Here is a 22,251-nt window from a genome sequence, read left to right as displayed (position 1 = left end):
CTCTGTTACTAAAATATTAGCTCTTGTCCACAGCCCCGCTTTTCGCAGGAAGCCGCCATCAGGTCTGTGGTTTTGTCTTCCTACGGCAGCTTTGTGATGTCTGTCTCCCCTAGGGTCAAGGCCACAGAGTCACCCAGACTCGGCGTATTCGAGAGCCAGGTTTGCCCTTTCCTGGTTGCATGGCCCAGAGCAAGATGCTTCACCTCCCTCAGGCCTCAGTTTCCCCATCTGCACATGGGGACCAAGACTCCACCTTGTGTAGAGGGAACCTGGTGTGATGTTTCCCAGTCAGTGTTGGCCCAGTAATGCAGCCGGTTTTTCCAACTTTTTTTTTTGTGTTGAAATACATATATAACATAGGGATTCTCCGATGGCTTAGCTGTAAAGACTTCTCCTACAATCCAGGAGATGCAAGAGATGCGGGGTTGGGAAGATCCCCTGGAGGAGGAAATGGCAACCCACTCCAGTATTCTTGCCTGGAAATCCCGTGGACAGAGGAGCCTGGTGGGCTACAGTCCATAGCGTTGCAAAGAGTTGAACACGACTGAAGTGACTGAACACGCACACACAGATAATATAAAAGTTACCATCCTAACCCACTTTTAAATGTACACACTTCAGTGACATGAAGTACATTCATAATATGGTGCAACCATCACCTCCATTCATCTACAGAACTCTTTTTAAAAAATTAAAAAAATATATTTTTATTGAAGTATAGTTGATTTACAGTGTTGTGTCAATTTATGCTGTACGGCAAAGTGAATCAGTTATAAACATATATATTCTTTTTTTATTAATATATTCTTTTCCATTATGGACTTCCTTGGTAGCTCAGCTGGTAAAGAATCCACCTGCAGTAAAGGAGACCCCAGTTCGATTCCTGGGTCAGGAAGATCCTCTGGAGAAAGGATAGGCTACCCACTCCAGTATTCTTGGGCTTCCCTTGTGGCTCAGCTGGTAAAGAATCTGCCTACAATGTGGGAGACCTGGCTTCAATCCCTGGATTGGGAAGATCCCCTGGAGAAGGGAAAGGCCACCCACTCCAGTATTCTGGCCTGGAGAATTCCATGGACTGTATAGTCCTTGGGGTTGCAAAAAGCTGGACACGACTGAGTGACTTTTCACCTTCTTTCCCTTTCCATTATGGTTTCGCTCAGGATACTGAATGTAGTTCCTGGTGCTATACTGTAGGACCTTGTTGTTTATCCATTATATATGCAGTTGTATACATCTACTAACCCCAAACTCCCAATCCATCCCTCTCCCCACCTCCTTCCCCTTGGCAACCTCCAGAACTCTTTCCATCTTTCTTTTCTGAAATATTTATTTGTTTAAGATGCAGCAGACATCGGTTCGATCCCTGAGTTGGGAAGATCCCTTGAAAGAGGAAATGGCAAACCACCCAGTATTCTTGCCTGGAAAATCCCATGGACTTTGGCTATGCTGGGTCTTAGTTGCAGCATGCAAACTCCTAGTTGTGACATGGGGTCTAGTTCCCCGATCAGGTATCAAACCCAGGCCCCCTGTATGGGGAGTGTGGAGTGTAGAGTCTTAGCCCGTGAACCACCGGGGAAGTCCCCAGAACTCTTTCCATCTTGCAAAACTGTAACTCTGTCCCCATGAAATACTGATTCCCCATTCCCCTCCCTGCATCCTCTGACAGCCACCATTCTGCTTCCTGTTTCTAGGAGTTTAGCTACTCTCAGTACCTCATATAAGTGGAATTGTACAGTATTTGTCCTCTGTGATTAGCTTGTTTCACTTAATGTAATGTCCTCACGTTTCGTCCACACTGTAGCCAGTGTCAGCACACCATCCCTTTTTAAGCTTGGGTACTCCTGCTCTGTTGTATGTCTAGGCTGCATTTTGCTCCTCCTTTCATCCACCAGTGGACGTTTGGGTTGCTTCTGTCCTTTGGGTGTCGTGATTGGTGCCACTGTGAACACGGGTGTCCAGCAGCCATTCCTGACTCTGTCCTATTGGGACGTTCCCAAAAGGGAAATTGTTGGGTCCTGTGGTATTGTTGTTTTTCTTGTTCAGTCATTCAGTTATGTCCGACTCGTTGCAACCCCATGGATTGCAGCACACCAGGCTTCCCTGTCCTTCACTATCTCCTGGAGTTTGCTCAAACTCAGGTCCATTGAGTCAGTGATGCCATCCAACCGTCTCATCCTCTGTGACCCCCTTCCCCTCCTGCCCTCAGTCTTTCCCAGCATCAGGGTCTTTTCCAGTGAGTTGGCTCTTTGCATCAGATGGTCAAAATATTGAAGCTTCAGCTTCGGAATCAGTCTTTCCAATGAATGTTTAGGGTTGATTTCCTTTAGGGTGGACTGGTTTGATCTCTTTGCCGGCCATAGATTTCTAAAATTTTGGTCACTGGAGGAACCTCGAAGACGTAGTTTATCTGTTCTCTGTGAAGATAATTTGTCGCTTTTATATCACTTGTGACAGTTTGCGGAGCTCTGTCATGTGCTCCTGTCCCTGGCACAGGTGGTAGGCAGAGCGGAGAACCAGAGTGTGGGCCCCACCATCTGCACCGGTGGACTTGAGGGTGGCTACAGTGGCAGAGGGGGTGCTCTACATCCTCTGGACATCAGCAGAGTGAAGACCTGATGACCACAGAGGGAGAAAGCCTGGGCAAGGGGCCAGGGAAGCAGGATGAGGTTCATCAGCCTGGGCCGAGCCCTCCCACTGGATCCCAGAGCTCTCCTGGGAGCTGGAGGCGTTTTTCTGACTGCTTGCCTTTGTTCCTTTTGCAAAGGCCTGCTTTGTGCCTGGCATCGTCTTTGGTGCTGGGGATACAGGGGCGAGTGTGACAGGCAGTGACCCTGTTTCCAGGGAAGTCAGTTCTAAAGGAGTATATTGCTCAGCACCATCCTGAGTGAGCTGCCCGTTTGGCGTTCCTACTGCTCACAACGAACCCCGTCTGCCTCTGACAGAAGGACAGCCTGACCGCACAGAGGTTCAGTCACTTGCCTGAGGTCACGGGGTGCAAGCGATATAAGGCTGGGATTGCAGCCACTCCTCCTGAGCCCTTAGAAGCCGAGGGGGTGGAGTGGGGCACCCGTGATCGATTGAGCGAAATGACAAATTGGGCTACCATCAGGGCATGGAGGACGATGGCACAGGCTGCCATGATGGGGTGAGGACTTCGGGTGAGGACTTCGGGTGAGGACTTCGGCTGAGGGGTCAGGAAAGGCTTTTGGAACAGGTGACACTGGACTGTGACCTGAGGGAAAGGTGGACTCCTGTGACAGGAAAGTAGCGACCGATCGCCGTGCAGAGGTGACAGCACACGCAGAGGGCCCCTTGGCTTGGATTCTGAGTCTTCTTCCTCTCAGCTGCTGATAGACTCCACATTACCAATTTTTTGCTCAGTCATGTCCAACTCTTTGTGACCCCATGGACTGTAGCCTACCAGTCTCCTCTGTCCATGGGATTCTCCAGGCAAGAATGCTGGAATGAGTTGCCATTTCCTTCTCCGGGGGATCTTCCCCACCCAGGGATTGAACCTGCGTCTCCTACATTGGCAGGCAGATTCTTTACCACTGGACCACCAGGGAAGCCCCCCTTACCAATGAACCACAATATTTGAGCTAAATCCGAGTACCAAGTGACACCTTGTCAAGGGTTGCTTCCGAAAAGATCTTTGGATAAAACTATATTCATTTGGATTTGGCTCCTGGATCCAGTTGACTCACAATGTTTATGAAGGTTTCCCGCAGATTTCCAGCAGTCTCTAAAACCATGGGTGTGAGCCACTTCTGAAGGGCGTCCTTCAGAAGATGCATCGCACTGTAAAAGCTGATGTTCTTCTCTGGGTCCTGATGGGTTACTGCTCACAGCACCAGGAGCAGACTGACAGTGCCTTGCTCAAGGGTAGCTGATGGGCGTCCCAGCCCAGGCACTTGCCTGCACAACCTGACCTCAGATCCGCACAGAGGCTCCTGCGTGCGGTGGGCTTCAGCTTCTCTGATGAGCCAGGCCAGGCCCAGGCCTTCTCAGGCTCTTTTGTTGGAATCTTTTGGGACTTGCACCCTCACGCCTGCCTGACAGATGAGGAAACTGAGGCTTTCCCATGGCCAGGAGCTGTGAAGGGGCCCCATTGAACCCAACTCTGCCCCCAATTGACTCTGCCAACCGGGACGCTTAATGCAGGGCTAACCCCGGAATGGCCAATCTACGTTTTATGGACTAGGTTCCAGTTCACCTTTGCAATTTTTTATCAGAAAAGATCTGGCCGGGTAGCTAATCCAAACAGTGCTCCTGTGGGTTTATGTTTAAACCCTGGACGGGGACCTGATGTAAGGACTGAAGCATTGATGTGCCTTAATGGCAGTCCACTTTTATGTGTTCATTTAGTTGGTCCCTAAGGCTCATGGAATGGAGTCCCTTCTGGGCAGTTCTTGGGGGTTGAGTTGGAGGAGGCTACACTTCTTCACTGTGAGTGTCCCAAAGCAGTGTTATTTTTCGAGAAATATTTGGTGCCTCAGCATTTTAGTTAAATGGGGGCAGACTTGTTTCCCTTCCCAAAGTGGTCAAGAACTTTGTGTGTGTGTGTGCACGAATCAAAATACACACCGTTAGCCCAGAGGTCCTCAGTGACAAATAGCCTCACGGCTGCTATCTCAGGAGACGGCTTAGCCACCAGAGCAGATGGCATCTGGGCCTTATCTCATCCTGGCTGATGTCACCTTCGATGGGCAGTTTGTTCTGGCCCGGGTGCTGTTTTAGGGCAGGTCGATGGGTGCCTGGCCAGGCATGTAATGTTCTGCCAGCAGTTCTTGAGACCCTGCTCTGTCCTTCACTTAGAGGGGCTTTGATACCCTCAGAGCGAGGAGCTGGGTGGGCTGCTGGCCTGGGGTGCTGGGGCTGCAGGAAGGAAGTGGTTTGATCTGGCTCTGCAGAGAACTTTCTGGCATCAGCCTAGGCAGTAGTGTTTGCAAATTTGATGAGTGGGGAAAGTGGAAGTATTTTGAGTTCTGATTTATTTTCTTTGGCTAGAATTCTAGAATCCAGGACTATCAGAGCTGGCAGATGCTTAATGATCCAGCCCTACCCCTTCTGCTGCAGGTGGGGAGGCTTTGTGGAAAGCCCCCGAGGCGGGGGGGTATTGGTATGTCCGCCCATTGTCTCAGGGCTTTCTTGCTAAGGTGGGAAGTGACCCTTCCTTTGCAGGTAAGAGACCAGTTTGGAGATGTTAAGAAACTGGTCAGATGATACCACTGAATAAGTCTTAAAGGTGGTCCGTCTGTCAATTTGGGCGCTGTAAGAGCTGATGTCTCGATCACTAGCTATATGTCACACACTGTGCTGACCTCTTTTCCTGCATCATCTCACTTAACCCTCAAAACAATCCTTTACAGGAGGTCTTGTTGGCATCCTTGTTGAAGGGACAAGGTCAGAGAGGGTGTAAGGGATTTGCCCAGGGTCGCACAATGATGAGCTAGACGGCAAAGCCTGACTCAGTCCCTCGAGTTGGTGGGGGTGGCAGATCTCAGCTCACTGCTCGTGGCTCCCCCCGCCCAGGGGCTGGGTCACTTCCTTTTGCCCCTCTTGGTGGATTTGCTCTTTCTAATTCCTTCCACCTGGATCTTTAGTTATTTGGATGGTTTGATTTGCTGTGGTTTCCATGGGAATCTGTGTTTGTGTGATCACCAGGGATCTCCGGGCAATGAGCTGATGTTACCCACAGGGCCTGCGGGTGGAGGGAATGGAGGGGGCTGGGCAGGAGGGGTGGGGGGCTGGAGGGTCTCCTGGGGTCCCGCTTCTGCTCTGGAGCTCCCGGTCTGGTGGAGCTGGGCCTGCAGAGGCAGGGTGTCTGATTCCTGCCTGTAGGGGCATTGGTTTTTTTTCTCCCCCCATCTCTTGGAAGCAGATCAACTCACAGGAAAAATGGAAACCTTTTACGAATGTCTTTCTTTGCACACAATTGCTTCTTGTTTTCCTGCCCCCTGACTGAAGGTGGGCAGAACTCAGAGGTTTGGAAATCCTCAACCCACGGTTTCCCGTCCCCGCCTGCCCCCAGCCTCACTTCCGAGGAAGCCGCTGAGACTGAGCGTGACAGATGGCAGTGGCACGCATCTGGGTCAGCGCCAAGTGAGGCTTAACCTCTCTGCCCTCCTCCCGGGTTTCCTAGGAACGCTGTCCCGGTGGAGGGGTCGGGAGCGCCTCACCCGCCAGCAGCCCCGTGGTGGGGCTCGGATCGGCTCGCCAGGTCTGTCCAGCCCAGGCCAACAGACTGACCTTGTGTACACGCCTATCTCCTGGTCCTAAGGACTAGGTGTGGTGGCAGAGCAGGTGCGGGTCAGCTCTGCCTCTGCTAGCCCTGTGTCTTCAGCTCATCGCCTGACCTCCTAGGGGCTCAGTCTTCTAATCTGTAACAATGGGGCAGACGCACTGTCCCCGAGGTGTCATGACTGTCGCACTCTGTCACTGCTTCAGACTCAGCGTGCACACCTCCTTTTTTTTTCTTTAAAGATGTATTAGAATCTTTTTTTTTTTAGTGACTACATAAGCTATTTTTTTTTTTATTAATTTATGTTTCTAACTTCTGCATATTGGGGAGAGTAGGAGAGCAACAGAGCAATAAATCAAGTTTTACAAATCTGCTGTGATACTGCTACTGAACACAGGTTCAGCACCCTGTGTTCGGCTGCTTGCCATTCAAAAGCCAATCCTTGAGAGACAAGGGTTGGTTGGAAAGAAAAGGTTGCTTTATTCAGGAGACCAGCAGTCTGAAGAGAGGCAGACTCATGTCCAAGAACCAACTCCAAGGATTCTGTTTGACTATAAAAGTTTTTGAAAGGAGATATATTAGAATCTTTTTTGTTGTATGTATCATCTGGTTGGATGGCATCACCAACTCGATGGACATGAGTTTGAGCAAGCTCTGGGAGTTGGTGATGGACAGGGAAGCCTGGCGTGCTGCAGTCCACGGGGTCGCAAAGAGTTGGAGAGGACGTGAGCGACTGAACTGAACTGATCATTTGTTTTTGGTTGCACTCGGTCTTCATTGCTGCACGAAGGCTTACTCTAGTTGAGGCAAGCAGGGGCTGCTCTTCCTTGTAGGCTTCTGTAGTTTTGGCTCAGGGGCTTCTCTGCCCTGTGGCATGTGGGATCCTCTGGGACTAGGGGTCAAACGCTTGTCCCTTGCTTTGGCAGGCAGGTTCTTATCCACTGGACCATCAAGGAAGTCCCTCGGGCCTCCTTGCCTCCCTCTCTCCATGGATGGCCCTCCTTCCCCTCTTCCTCATTCTGTAATCCAAGAGAGGCTGTCCTCCTTGGAGACTCCCACTGAATTCCCAGGCTGTCGCCCTTTCACCCACTGCAGATCATTTCCTGACTAACTTCTTGACTGTTTCTCGATGTGATGACAACATTAAAGAAAACTGAGAAATAGAGGGAGCATGACCTCTGTGAGATCTTCTTCTCTTCCAGATGTCCCACTGGGCCAGAGATCAGGACTTGGAGGCCCAGGGGTCTGTTGGGAATCTTCACTCAGTGACATGCAGCTGTATACCTTTGGGTGCTAGGCTTCAGCCCCTGGGACTGGCTTTTGTCCTCTGTGAAACGGCTGTCCTAGGAGCACAGGGTCCAGACCTGGCTTTTTAGAGCTTTCTCAGTAGCAGATCGTGTCCTTCTGTGCAAACACGATTGCGTTCCTTCCACAACGCACCCCCTCCCCTGTCAGTCTTCATAACTCACGTGCTCCTTACTCAATGGGCAGGGCGAGATCAGTGGCTCAGCCAGGCCCACCTTTCCCCACTGTGTGCCCAGGCAGGGAACCAGGAAGATGGGGGGAGGGTACCTTATTTCACAGAAAGATGTTGGTAGGGCCAGCGCTTGGCATTTTCTCCTGAGCCTCTGTTCTCATGATCTGGCTTTCTTGCCTCAACAAGCCTTGACTTAATGCTGCATCTTATGAGCCCCAAACCAGCTTTCTTTGCCTGTTGTTCCCAAGGGTGCCCTCCATCCACAGACCATGCCTTGACCGAGGCTTGCTAGACAGGGGAGGGGCAGCCCAGAGTGCCAGCTGACTTAGAGCCTGGGTAACTGTGTCATCCTCTTAGGGTCCAGAGCGCTCAGCGTCTCCCCAGGGCCTGCTGAGCAGGCGGATTATGGAGGGAGGTGGCAGCAGCAGATCTCAGAGCTCTCCTAGATCATCTGGACAGTTGATTTAAACCCTGGGAGCTGGTCCTTGTAGCTTGACAGTAATTGTCTCTGGGGAGGCAACCGGAACAGCCAGCCTGCAGAGACACATTGCAATTACCAGTCCCTATGACGGTTTTAGTTTTAGGAGCATCTCCATAAGCAGATGGGTTTGTTATTGACTTCAGTTTACAGCTGAGGGAAGGAATTCTCAGAGAAGTCTGGTAACTTGGCCAGGGTCACAGGATGAGTGTAGCATTGGAATTAATATCATCCAACACACAGTGCCCTAAAGAGGATAATGTTTGATATTTTTGCTGACCCAGAAGGACTAGTACAGCAGACTATAAATGTCACCCAGTCTCAGACTTTTTCCAGCTTCCTGCTCTGTCATCCTGAGCATGGAGCTTTTGTCCTCATGTTCATAAGATGGCTACTGAATCCCCAAGCATCACATCCGTGTTCCAAGTAGTAAGCAGGTAGATGGGTGAAAGGAAAAACTCAAAAGGCCAAGTCTGAGTCTTTAAAAAAATTTCTCCTCAAAGCTCCAGAAACTTCTGTTGACATTTTGTTAGCCAGAACTGAATCTTCTGATCACCCTTGGCTACAGTTCAGTTCAGTCGCTCAGTCATGCCTGACTCTTTGGGACCCCATGGACTGCAGCATGTCAAGCTTCCTTGTCCTTCTCTATCTCCTGGAGTTTGCTCAAACTCATGTCCATTGAGTCAGTGATGCCATCTAACCATCTCATCCTCTGTCGCCCTCTTCTCCTCCTGCCCTTTCCCAGCCTCCGTCTTTCCCAGCATCAGGGTCTTTTCCAGTGTGTCAACTCTTCGCATCAGGTGGTCAAAGTATTGGAGCTTCAGATTCAGCATCAATCCTTCCAATGAATACTCAGGGTTGATTTCCTTTAGAATTGACTGGTTTGACCTCCTTTGCGTAAATCTCTAAGTGCCTCCTCCAGGCCAGACCCTGTCCAGGGCGGAGTCACCCTTTCTCCCTGGAAATTTGCAGTCTGTTTGGGGAGGTGGCTAAGAAGCAGATATGTGCCCCTGGAGAAGATGCTTCAAGAAAGAGGACATTAACTCCTCTGCCCTGTGTCTGGGACAGCCCCCTCTCACCTGGCACTGTTTCCCTATCCAAGGTTATCTCCTCTGCTGAGGAACCCAGGGTGGGCGGCTCCCTCCTGTCTTACAGATGGATCTCCAGGTCTCAGAGGGCTTGGGAAAAGGCCGAGCTTGCGTTTGAACCCTGATGCCCCAAGCCAGTGGGGACACTGCCCAGCCTCGCCTATTTTTAGAGGGCACCGTGTGGGTCTGCTGAAGAGACAATGGAGAATGCGGCCCCCACAATGAACCATTGTTCCCATTGTGGCTTCAGAGCCAGGGCTGGACCCGGCAGATGACCTGTGGCCCCCACTCGGGGTGGAACCATACTCCATCCTCTGTGGATTTTTCCAGTGCTTGTAATGCAGGCACTTAGAGGAAGAGAGGGCTGGGGAAATGGGGGACTCATTTGGGGGGGGGGGCATAAGGCTGGGTCCCCTGTGCTGAGGGCGGGCCTGGGCACTAGCAGGGAGCCTGATATACCCGGGACCATCCTCTGTAAAGCACTCACCCTTCCCCAGGTGGCTCTATTATTCTTCCCATTTCACAGAAGCAGGGTACAGCCCAGGAGATGTTTCAGGTGTCTTCAAAGTGGAAGCCTGTGAGTCCTTGCGTCACTCAGCCAGGGATGGATGGAGAAGGGAGAGAGTTTTTGTTAAAAGCACAGATAATGAGCTTTTCAGCTCTTGAGGAGGAACCTGAGAATTGGGGTGTATTTCTTCATTTTTGAGTCAAGGTCTTCAGATTGGCAACCAGTGACCGAAAGGGATGGGAGGGGTGGGTTTCCATGGTCCCCCCCGCTTCCATCTCTGCTTCTACGAGTGACTTCTCTGACCAGAGAGACTTGCCACTCAACGCCCAGGACCAAATGAGAAGCTTCTGCAAACCACAGTGGGACACGCTGGGTGTCTGCAGGCAGTAATTCCAGCCACACGTGGCTTTGGTCCCATGTGACAGGCCCGTCTGTCTGTTCTCTTCCCAGGAGCAGGACATTGAAACTTTGCATGGCTCCATTCACGTCACGCTGTGTGGGACCCCCAAGGGGAACCGGCCCGTCATCCTTACCTACCATGACATTGGGATGAACCGTAAGTTCCGAGGAATTCTGGGTGAGCCAGTTCCCACCAGGGTTGAGGGACACGGTCAGCTAGGAAGGGCGGGGGGGGGGGGGTGTCCAGTTCTTTCTCTTTTGCTGGGAGTTCCTGGAACTGTTCTGGGAAGAATTCTCGATAAGGTGGTGCTAGTGACAAAGAACCTGCCTGCCAATGCAGGAGACCTAATGAGATGCAGGTACCGTCCGTGGGTTGGGAAGATTCCCTGGAGCAGGAAATAGCAACCCACTCCAGTATTCTTGCCTGGAGAATCCCATGGACAGAGGAGCCTGATGAACTATAGTCCATGAGGTCACAAAGAGTTGGACACGACTGAAGCAACTTAGCAACGCAGAGGACTTCCTGGAAATGTTCTGGGAAGAATTCTTGCTACAGACTGGACAAGCCTGGAGTGCGCTGCCTGGGGGGCGTGGAGATGCTGGGGACTCAGGAGCCCTCCGCTGTCAGTCTGTGTGACTACTTTTAATGAAAGCATGCAGTGGATTTTAGTATTTTCACAGGATTGTGCAACCACCAACACAATCCATTTCAGAGCAGTTTTGAAAAGTGAAGTGAAAGTGTTAGTTGCTCAGTCATATCTGACTCTTTGCGACCTCCTGGACTATACACTCTGTCCATGGATTTCTCCAAGCAAGAATACTGGAGTGGGTAGCCATTCTCTTCTCCAGGGGATCTTCCTGATGTAGGGATTGAACCCGGGTCTCCTGCATTGCAAGCAAGTTCTTTACTGTCTGAGCCCCCAGGGAAGCCTGTCCTTCTATCTGTCACCTTCCCAATCTCCCATACCCTCCAGGCCCTGGCCACCACTAGTCTACCTTCTGTCTCTAAGATCTGCCTATTTGGGACATTTTTTTATCAGTGGAATCACACAAAATGTGGTCTTTCTGACTGGCTCTTTTTGTGATTTGTCTACATTGTACCATGTATTAGTACTCTGTTCTCTGAATGAGACCCCGAGGTGTGGACCCATCACAGATTACTTATCTGTTCTCAGCTGTTGAGTGTTTGCCCTGCTCCCACCTTTTGACTGTTCTGCATGCTGCTGCTGTGAATGTTTAGACCGCGAATTCTTACAATTACCAGGAAGTGTTACCAAAGGTGGGCTTTTTACTGATGGAGGGGGCCCAGAATAAGATCAACTTAATATTACAGTTACAGAAAGCAGAAATGGTACTGTGACGATTAGGAAGGAACTTATAGGCCTTCCTAGTCTAGTGTGTGTTGCAAGCTGGGTGTTTGCTCAATTCTTGATCAGCAGACTGTCCGACTGACATTTTTTTCACTATAACTTCTTAGTACCTTGAGGCTAGGAATGATGTCAGTCACTGAAAACTGTTTTTCTCCTTCGCTCTCATTCCTCTTTTATCAGTCTCTTCTTTTCCCACATCTCCCCATAACCATAACCATCTGTACCAGATCCGATACTAGGTCCTTTTTTAAAAATTTTATTTATTGGCTCCGCTGGGTCTTCATTGCTCTCTGCAGGCTTTCTCTAGTTGCAGAGAGTGGGGCTACTCTTTGCTGTGGTGTGCGGGCTTCTTGCCTTTTATCAGCAGAGGACAGTGGGAAAGAAAGGTGACCATTCTTGAAAGTTCCTTCTGACTGCCGTGTAGGCGTGAAACAGACAGAATGGACGCAGACTTCATTCTCTCCTACCTTCTTCCTCTGCTCTCTCACCTGCCTCTTCTCCAGACAAAACCTGCTACAACCCTCTCTTCAACTCCGAGGACATGCAGGAGATCACCCAGCACTTTGCCGTCTGCCACGTGGACGCCCCCGGCCAGCAGGACGGCGCTGCATCCTTCCCCACGGGGTAAGAGCAGGGAGCCTTGGGCCCCGGGAGAGGGGCAGGAAAGCTGTGCAGGGTGGAAACAGGCGGTGGGGGGAGGCCTTAGGTTGGTTTTTAACTTTTTTCTTTTTTATTATGATAAAATGTATATAACTTACAGTTTACCATGTTTAACCATTTTTCAGTGTATTGACATTAAGTACATTCACTTTGTGGTACAGCCATCTCCACCATCATCTCCAGGACTCTTTTATGAGCCTAAACTGAAGCCCCACAAGCATCATACACTAACTCCCCATCCCCCACCCCTGTCGGCCCCCTGACCCCCGGCCTCACAGCAGCCTGTTTAGGCTGACTTTTTAATAGGTGTTTGTAGCCCAGACAGGACTGAAATGGGAGAGGTTCATGACAAGATGAAATGGTTAGCAGAAAGATCTAGAAAGTTGGGCAGAAAAAGAGAGATCGTTGTTGGAAGTAGTATTGATGAAGTGCGTCCTGTGACCAGGCTTAAACATCTTTATTTGAAAATGTTATTTGCATTTAATCCTTATATAACCAGTGCTGGTAGCTCCATTCTCTAGATGGATAAACTGAGGCATGGAGAGGTTGACTGCCTTGCTCAAGGCTCTGCGGCTAGTTTAATTGGAGGAGGGGGTGATCAGGTTTGAGCCCAGTCTGCTGAATCTAAGGCTCATCCCCTCTTCAGAACATCAGGCTACCTTGTTCCCAGATGTCTACACTTCCTGCTCCTCCACGGTGTGTGGCTGGCATGGCCTCTCAGTTCTGGCTGTGAGACCGAGGCCAGGCTTAATGAATGCCTTGGACAGTCAGGGTCACACAGGGGAGGCAGAATCCTGCCACGGTGTGATTGAACCAAGGTGGGAGCAGGTTCTTGGGTTTAAAGTCTCCCAGAAGAGGCTTTCTTGGTCTCCATGAAGAGATCTCCTTTTTTGACTAGTATTCTGAATTATCCTTTTCTTGTGGAGTATAGTTGATTTGCCGGAGAAGGCAGCGGCACCCCACTCCAGTACTCTTGCCTGGAAAATCCCATGGACAGAGGTGCCTGGTAGGCTGCAGTCTGTGGAGTCGCACAGAGTCAGACACAACTGATGCGACTTAGCAGGAGCAGCATAGCTGATTTGCAGGTCTTCCCAGGTGGCACAGTGTTATTGAATACACCTGCCAATGCAAGAGATGCTAGAGATATGAATTCGATCCCTGGTTCAGCAAGATCCCCCAGAGAAGAAGTGGCAACCCACTCCAGTATTCTTGCCTGGGAAATCCCATCATAGCAGCCTGGTGGGCTACAGTCCATGGGGTTTCAAAGAGTCAGAAACGATTGAGCAACTAAGCATAGTTGATTTACGGTATTGTGTCGGGGCTTCCCTGGTGGCTTAGATGGTAAAGATTCTGCCTGTACTGCAAGAGACCCGAGTTCGATTCCTGGGTTGGAAAGATCCCCTGGAGAAGAGATTGGCTACCCACTCCAGTATTCTTGCCTGGAGAATCCCATGGCCAGAGGAGCCTGGAGGGCCACAGTCCATGTGGCCCCAGAGAGTCAGACATGACTGAGCGACTTAGTTTCAGATATACAGTGATTCAGTTACACATTTACATATATTCATCGTATTTCAGATTATTCTATTTTATTTTAAACTATGTATTTTGTACTGGGGTATAGCCGATTAACAATGTCGTGATAGTTTCAGGTGGACAGTGAAGAGACTTAGCCATACATATACATGTATCCACTGATTTATCTTAAATCATTAATCTTTCTCAGAGAGGAAGGGAAGGGACACCCGGAGATATAACATACACGTTATAAGCTTCTTAATACAGCAGCAGATGAAGACTGAGGTCTGTCAGCATATCCATCTTTGCTTGGCCAAATTGTTTGAAAGACTTAGGGTGATCCAGTGGCTCTTAGCTCCCGATGGGGAGATTTTAAAAATATTCTGAAACCCAGACTCCACTCCCAGGAATTTTTATTCAGTTGACCTAGAGGTTAAGGTGCTGGGTCTTTGTTCCCCAAAGTTACCATGAGATTCCAGCCTTTGGCTTGGGGGTGAGGGGATGGGTCTGGCTCCTTTCTGCCTGCTGTGGTTGGGGGTCTCCTCGGCCCTCCAGAGTACACGCCCTTCATCCCGAGGTTGAGTTGGCAAAGCAGGGATGGGGGCCCCTGGCTGGCCCTCCTGTGTCTGGAGTCAGCTTCCTACACGGGGGTGCCCCCTGAGAAGGTGTGGGCACAGTGCTCTGGGGAGGCAAAGCCAGCCTCGAAATGGGAGATAATCGGAAGGAGAACCTGGGTTCAGGGTGACATGGTGGGCAGGGGATGCTGCTGGTCGAGGGGAAAGAGCCAGGCTGGGAAGTGGCTCTGTGTGGGACCAGGGGTTGGACCACTTGTGTCCCCGTTGAAAAGGCGGGCACAGTGGGAACAAGAGACCCCTTCCGGGCCCTGCTAAGGAGCTGGTGATGGGAACCTCTGTTGCTTCCTGCATCTGGCAAAGGAGACGCCCTCGCCCTAAAGTCAGACCCAGGCAGCCGGCAGGCTCCTTGTTGTTGTCGTTGCTCAGTCCTGAGTTGTGTCTGACTCTTTGTGACCCCAGGGACTGCAGCTCTTTGTGACCCCATGGACTGCAGCACGCCAGGCTTTCCTGTCCTCCACTATCTCCCGGAGTTTGCTCAAACTCATGTCCATTGAGTCAGTGATGCCATCCATCCATCTCATCCTCTGTTGCCCCCTTCTCCTGCTGCCCTCAGTGTTTCCCAGCATGAAGGTCTTTTCCAATGAGTTGGCTCTTTGTGTCAGGTGGCCAAAGGATTGGAGCAGGCTCCCTAACTGCCCCAGTGTGAGCCCTCACCACCATCACCCTCCACTGTACCTGCTGTCATCGGCCAGTTTTGAACCAAGGGGAGCTCCTCCAGCCCTCTGTTAAATGAAAGGTGTGGTCCCAGAGGATGTGTGAATTGAGGCATCTCTGTGCCTTAAACTCCCCCAGGTCTCCTTTCTTGAAGCTGAATTAGCCCACTGTGTCCACCCTATCAGGGTGTTTTGCGTTCTCCACCTTGTGTCCCAGGCATCTCTTGGGGAGAGGAGTTAAGAGAGAGGTTTTCCTAAGATCAGGAACACTTCCTGGCAGGGCTGCCAGGGCATCTCCTTTGAAATCCTAATAGCTCCAAGTCCCCATTCGTCTACGAAACCAAATCACTTTTCTCTTAGCTTCAGTGATATTTATAATCTTTATACAAGGGAAATCATAGCAACCTTAGAGATTTGTTGTAAAGATTAAATGAGCTTATGTGCTGTGGTCATTCATGTCTGACTCTTTGTGACCCCATGGACTGTAGCCCACCAGGCTCCTCTGCCCATGGAATTTTCCAGGCAAGAATACTGGAGTGGGTTGCCCTTTTCCTACTCCAGGGGGTCTTCCTGATTCAGGGATCAAACCTGCATCTCTTACGTCTCCTGCATTGGCAGGCGGAATTCTTCAGCACCGCGCCACCTGGGAAGCCCAAATGAGTTTACAATGCTCATTTAATGCTCGGTGTGGGACCTGGAACATAGGAAGCAGTTTGTAAAGAGCCACTTTACAAAGTAAAGGGTTGAGGGGATTAGGATAGAGAGCATCCTCCCTCAGAGGAACAGGCTGTGTAGACTGTGGGGTGCCTGGAATGGGGGCCACGGAGGGACTAGACTGAGGGGTCTGGGTGCACGAGGCAGGTTGCCACACTGTCCCTGCCCTTCAAGCGTGTTCCAGTTTGCGCTGTTTCTTTCTGCCGGGGTCCGCGCTCTCGCTAACTGCCTCTGTGTGCCTTCCCCCAAGATACATGTATCCGTCCATGGACCAGTTGGCTGAGATGCTCCCTGGAGTCCTGCAGCAGTTTGGGTAAGAGCTTGCAGAGAAAAGTGACCTCTAGCTTCTATTTCTCCTGGGGCCTTGACCTGGCCCCACCACTGAAATCGAGGTGGATGTTTAAAGATAGGGAAGAAATCAGCTTGTCACACTCTGCACTGGTTTTCAAACAGACTCTTTACTCTGCTGTGCTTCTTGCAAATCGGACTCTTCTTCCTGAGTGAATCCACCCCATGATGGCAGCCACTCGACCCACCCTTTCCTCACCTCTCTTCTCTTATTGCTTTTTCTTTCCCATGGAATGTTCTGGAACTGGTTGCCCAAGCCCTCCACGTCTCCCTCCAGGCCCTTATTTATTCAGTGCTCATTTCCTTCTTCTTTGAGCCTTTCATGTGATGATAACGCCTCAGAGTTCTTGCCCAGTTCACTTGCCTTCCAAATTTTAGAACCCAAAATACAGCTGAAGAGTGGGAAGAGGCAGTCCAGGGACTAGGCCTTCCCATAAATGACCATCGGGCTGTCCAAGCCTGACCACAGTCAGGAGCAGAATGAGGGGAAAGGACGTGTCTTCCCAAGGTCGTGGTCTTCTGTGAGGCCACAGAGCACCTGGCATCGCAGGTCCTCCAGGGCATGTAAGATGGCATGGTGCCAGCCACGCTCAGGGATGCCCAGGACAGACGCTGGGGGAGACGGGCCTCCTCAAGACAGAGGGCGAGGATTGCATGGCCTCCCATCGCTCCCTCATCTGGGATGTGAATATTTATTTCTGCTTCTAGGCTGAAGAGCATCATTGGAATGGGAACTGGAGCAGGTGCCTACATCCTCACTCGATTTGCTGTGAGTTTTTTTGTTTTTTTACCTTATTATTTTGTATTGGAGTATAGTGTGTTAGTCACTCAGTAAAGCCCGACTCTTTGCAATATCATGGACTGTAGCCTGCCAAGCTCCTCTGTCCAGGGATTTTCCAGGCAAGAATATTGGAGTGGGTAGCCATTCGCTTTTCCAGGGGAACTTCCCACATTGCAGGCAGATTCTTTACCATCTGAGCCACTCGGGAAGCCCCCATTCGGGCATAGCCGATGAACAATGTTGTAATAGTTTCAGGTGAACAGTGAAGCGACTCAGCCATACATATGCATGTATCCATTCTCCCCCAAACTCCCCTCCCATCCAGTCTGCTGTATAATGTTGAGCAGAGTTCCATGTGCTGTACAGTAGGTCCTTGTTGGTTAAAAAGAAACTTTTTTAAAAATATGTTTTAAATAAAATTAATTCAAGATTAAGGCAGAAAATTGTAAAAACAGCAAATAAAGAAAAAAATCACAAAAGGAAAAAAAAAATGAACCGTAATTCCATTTCCCAAGGGAGAACCGCAGTTCACGTGGGGGTGTGTGGTCCAGAGTTGTGTCTGCCTGTGGCATGTGAGGGCTGTACACCTAGGTGCATAGCAGTGTCTCTTTCCCCTTCACTGAAATGCCGCACTAAACAGATTCCTTTATCATCGTCCTGATCGTGGCCAGGTCCTCACATCACTGAGTGTCCTGTTATGGCACTTCTTTGTGACAGGTGCACAGTTTTTGTAGTCAGGAAAGTCTTGGACCCTGACTGATGCTTAACTAATCAGAGATGCGCATGTTAGCATGATGAATGTCACTGACATTACTAGGGGTCCACATCAGGGGCTATCAGGTCCTCTGTATCCTGACCAGACAATTGTTTCAAAATGCAGTGATGCTCATTTTATTCAACCATATGTAATCTGACGGCCTATTATTTGCTGGACTTTCTAGAGGTTAAGAATGCTAGCATGAATACAAAATGGTCTGGCTGTCTAGGCTCTGAGCCCATAAAACACAGTCTCAACTGTATCTTAGATATCTATCTCCGTATCTCTGAGAAGTAAGAGGATTCTTACTGATTACTGAAGAGCCAGTTACCTTGTCTGACTTATGAAGTCCGTAGTATAATGTACCCATTTCACAGCTGGGGAAGCTGAGGGGCAGCAGAGTGAAGTGACGTGTCCCAGGCAGGTCTGCCAATCATGTGTGCTTCTACTCCTCCTACAGTTTCCTCTTTCCACTCTCTCAGAAGTCCCATGTAGTGTCTACTAGGCTGGAACCTCAGTTTTGGAAGTGGGGGGCACATCCAGAGCATCAGCCTGCTCTGGGGGTCCACATGAACCCTCTTGACTTTTCTCTGTCTTTAGTTTGACTTCAAAGTTCACAGTCTCTCCTGTGGCTGGGTTGTCTCTCTCACCTCATGCTTTGAATTGCAGCTCAACAACCCCGAGATGGTGGAGGGCCTTGTGCTCATCAACGTGAACCCGTGTGCGGAAGGCTGGATGGACTGGGCGGCCTCCAAGGTGAGCCTGGGGGCCTGGGGTCAGCCAGGGGTATCCCAACCTGCAGAGGGCCAGGCGTGCCCGACTCTGTCTGGAGGACAGACTGCAAGGGACCTCTCCTTGCCCCACCCCTCCACCCCCCCCCAGCAAAGAAGGCAGCTTCCCTCTGCTTGGCTTTGAACAGTGAACATGACCTCAGCCATGTGCCGTTCGGATTTCAACAAGACACTGCTGTCCAAGTCAGTGATACCAATGGGATGTGGGTCTCCAGCCAGCTTTGATAAGGAGAGCCTGGGTTAAGACGTATCTACTGGGGACATAGCACGCATTGGGTTTATATCAAGATGCTGAGACTAAAAAGATGAACAAGACAAATGTCTGTCAGACCAGTCACCCACATATGATTAATTTTAAAAAAATACGTATTTGGCACTGATTTTATGCCACTTGGTTTTATGCCAATAATAATTAGCTAACATGTGTTGAGTACTTACCAGGTTCTCTTTCTACACTCCGTGGCTATATCCGCATGACCTCATTCAGTCCTCAGTCACCCCAGGAGTGGGGATTGTCATGACCATTTTATGGAGGAGGAAACTGAGGGTTGCAGGGTTAGGATATTGTCCAGGGTTGCACAGAGCCAGGCAGTGAGAGAACTGGGGCTGGGCAGGACCCCTTGGACTCTGTGGTCCTAGGATCGCCTCTGAGCTGGGCTCACTGTGGGCCCTGCCCCTCCATCAGCAGGTGTCAGGTGCCCACCTAGAGCCAAGCTCCACAGGGCAGGAAATGCAAAGAGAACAGGACACATCCCTGCCCGGGCAAGGGCCCTCGCTGTCTCGGGAAGCTCGGCTCTGGCTGGGTTCCTTGTTTATCTTTTAAAAATGATTATTGTTTTTTTTCATAAAGGCCCCAGTATTTGCCAAGGAGAAGGGGAAACTGTTCCAATGGAAACAGGACAAAGGCTTTCAAGCTGGGGTTATCCTGGCTTCTCATTTGGAAAGTGTGTTTTTGCCAAGGTTGGGGTGGCTGTCAGGGACGGAGTGTGAAGGGGTCGTGCCCTTCCACACACCTCCCACCCCACCCTGGCCACTCCGATATTTCATTTCTTCCTGGAACATTCTGCCAGGACACGGGAGCCCTTTCCTCCCGCCGGCATGATATTCAGGAGCGGAACACACTCCCTGTTTTTTATTTTGTTTTCCAGCAAAGGGAGTGACACTGCAGTGGGCCAGTTTGGCTTCTTGGTAGCTGTCCTGTGCCAGACATGGGGCTGGGATGTTGACCATTGGCTGACATGGGCCTGAGTGCTGTTTGTGGGTTTTACTGTTTGTATCTTTCCTTCTCAGCCACAGCCCTGGTAGAATAGCTCTCTCTCGGGGGTCTAGTGTGTGTCAGACACTGGGGTCAGATCCTGGGACATGTGTAGTTGTCTCATGTAACCCTCGCCTTGGCCTCGTGACTCTGAGCTTCCCGGCACCCTGGTTATGATGAGAGGTCTGAGGTCCAGCGGCTCTGTGACACGCCCCCCAAACCCAGGGTCACACAGCTAGGAGAACACCCAGGTCTAGAGCTTCTCTCCCCTACCAGTCCCTGCTTGACACTGAAGTTGGTCAACACACATTTATGGAGCTCCTACTGTATACTTAGCATTTATACCTAGCTGTATATACCGCTCCATAAATGCTGGGTATACCGCATTTGTGGAGCACCTACTGTATACCTAGCATTTATGGAGCTCTTGCTGTATGCCTAGCATTTATGGAACTCCTGCTGTATACCTAGCTTTGTCAATGGAAGCAGGTAGAGAAGAGAAGGTCATAATATTCAGAGAGAGGAAACTAGCTTGAGAGGGAAAAGTCTGGAGGATGACACTGAAAGGATAGTTGGGTGTAAACAGATCCTGTTGTATAGACCAGCAACTCAGTGTGTGTTTGGAAGCAACAGACAACACCTTACCCCACACCCCCCGCCGCCCCTTGCTGAGGACTTGATGAGCTGTGGCCTGGTGAAGGCTGGGAACACGTGAGGTCTTTGTTCAGACACATTTTCCCCACATCTCCTGTGCCCGGGGCTCTGAGCGTAAGGAACTGATGGGGGGCCAGGCCGCATCTTCCAGGGCTCCAGGCCCCGTAGGTAACTGGAGACAGGTGACTACCTTCCATTGTGGGGGTGACCCCAGACTTGAATGCGGAAGAGCCCGCGCCGCTGCTGCGCCCCAGGGCAGTGGGGTTTGCTGACCCTGTCTGGCAGCTGCGAACGCCTGTAATCTAATCCTGCCTGCCTCTGTCCTCCTAGATCTCCGGATGGACCCAAGCCCTTCCAGACATGGTGGTGTCGCACCTCTTCGGGAAGGTGAGCGTGTGACCTGGTGTTGTGTTGTTCAGTCATGTGCTGCCCCGCACAGAGGGCGCGGAGCAGGGGCGACCCCCCGACCCTCCTCAAATAGCCAGTCGTGACTCATTCACAGTCGTCAGGTCATTCCTTCTCTCTCGCTCTCCCTTTAACAGAAGTCTTTTTAAACAGCTTTATTGAAGTACAGTAACTGCACATATTGAAAGTATAAAATGTGACAGATTTTGGCATTCGTATACACCAGTAAAAACCATCATTGAAGCCCAGGTGACTAACAACACACCTTCCCCCCCAGGACCTCCCCGGGGCCGCCCGGTCTTCCTTCTCGCCATCCTCCTCTGACCCTCTTTGGGTCACTGCAGGTTCGCTGGCATTCCCTAGAGTTTTATGTAAACAGCATCACGCGGTATGGGCTCCTTAATTTTTCAGTCTGGCTCCTTTCAGTCCACGTAATCATTTTGCGAGCCATCTGTGTTGATGAGCATATCGAGAGTTCATCCCTTTGTCGTGCTGAGTGGTGTTCCGTGGTGTGGATGGACCAGAGGTTGCTTCTCCATTCACCTATTGATGGATGTTGGGTTCTTTTCAGCTCTGGGCTATGACAAAACCAACAGCAAGCACATCTATGGAGTGTGTCAGGCTCAGTCCTAAGGTACTCTGTGATCTGCGTGAGAAAGACTTTTTATTCTCAGTTATGGATATTTTTCCCCCCAGTGGTGGATGAGGAAACTGAGACCAGAGAGGTTGAGTGACCTGTGTGAGGTCTCACAGCCAGCGAGAGGGACTGAGATTGGAACCCATGAGTCTGGCTCCAGCGGGGGTTCCTTAACCGATGCGGGATGCTGGCCACCTGTGCCTCTGCTGGTACCTGGCTCTCAGATGGGCTGTCGTGCAGGTCCCCCACTGAGGCTGGTCTGAGCCAAGCCCCTGTTGATTCGGGAGTGGTGCGTGGTTCTACCCTGTCCCCCGGCCAATGTGGCCCCTGACTGGCTTTGTACCTCCCGCTGAGGGAGAGGGCTTTGATATGGGTCTGAAGTGCCCCTCGTTGCCCCTCCAGCCTAGAGTGATGTGTTCCGTTCCCTGTGTGTGGCCTACACACCACTGCTTGCTCCCCAGCTGGAGAGAGTGACCACATGACACCCAGGGAAGCAGATGTGTGCTGGGTTGCTGCAGTGTGCATCTTGTTTCATCCTCATGTTAGTTTTCTGTGGCTGCTGTAACAAAGTACCACAAGCTGGGTATCTTAAAATAACAGACATATATTCTCTCTCACTTCTGGAGGCCAGGAGTCTGAAATCAGTGTCAGCCGGGCCACAGTCCTCCAATGGGACTATGGGAAGGTCCTTCCTTGCTTCTTCCGGCTTCCGGTAGCCTCGGCATCCCTTGGCAGGTGGTTCCTCACTCCAGTCTCTGCCTCCAGCTTTGCACGGCTTTCTCTATATCTGTTTCAAATCTCCCTCTGCCTTTCTCTTACAAGGACGCTGGTTCTAAGTCTCTGGATTTAGAACCTACCGGGATAGTGCAAGATGACCTCATCTCT

General features: G+C 50.7%; 1 protein-coding gene across 4 annotated transcripts in view; it reads left to right on the top strand.

Annotated features, from left to right (window-relative positions):
• Nucleotides 1–22,251, top strand: part of NDRG1 (N-myc downstream regulated 1) — a 57,047-nt gene that overhangs the window by 20,597 nt on the left and 14,199 nt on the right. For 2 of the 4 annotated variants that reach the window (XM_081505319.1, XM_081505320.1), the window contains exons 4-9: nt 10,243–10,348; nt 12,065–12,185; nt 15,989–16,051; nt 16,795–16,855; nt 18,294–18,380; nt 20,655–20,711. In XM_081505319.1, the coding sequence (XP_081361445.1) occupies nt 10,243–10,348; nt 12,065–12,185; nt 15,989–16,051; nt 16,795–16,855; nt 18,294–18,380; nt 20,655–20,711 (495 nt within the window). Of the gene's footprint in view, nt 1–10,217; nt 10,349–10,666; nt 11,017–12,064; nt 12,186–15,988; nt 16,052–16,794; nt 16,856–18,293; nt 18,381–20,654; nt 20,712–22,251 lie in introns of those variants that run through there. The other 2 variants (XM_081505323.1, XM_081505322.1) reach the window with 2 other exon arrangements.

This window comes from Giraffa tippelskirchi, chromosome 6 (assembly GCF_054371585.1).
Source record: "Giraffa tippelskirchi isolate mGirTip1 chromosome 6, T2T-mGirTip1v1.2.pri, whole genome shotgun sequence".
NCBI lineage: Eukaryota > Metazoa > Chordata > Mammalia > Artiodactyla > Giraffidae > Giraffa > Giraffa tippelskirchi.
The sequence above is the reverse complement of the archived record's forward strand: the minus strand, read 5'-3'. Positions and strand labels throughout refer to the sequence as shown.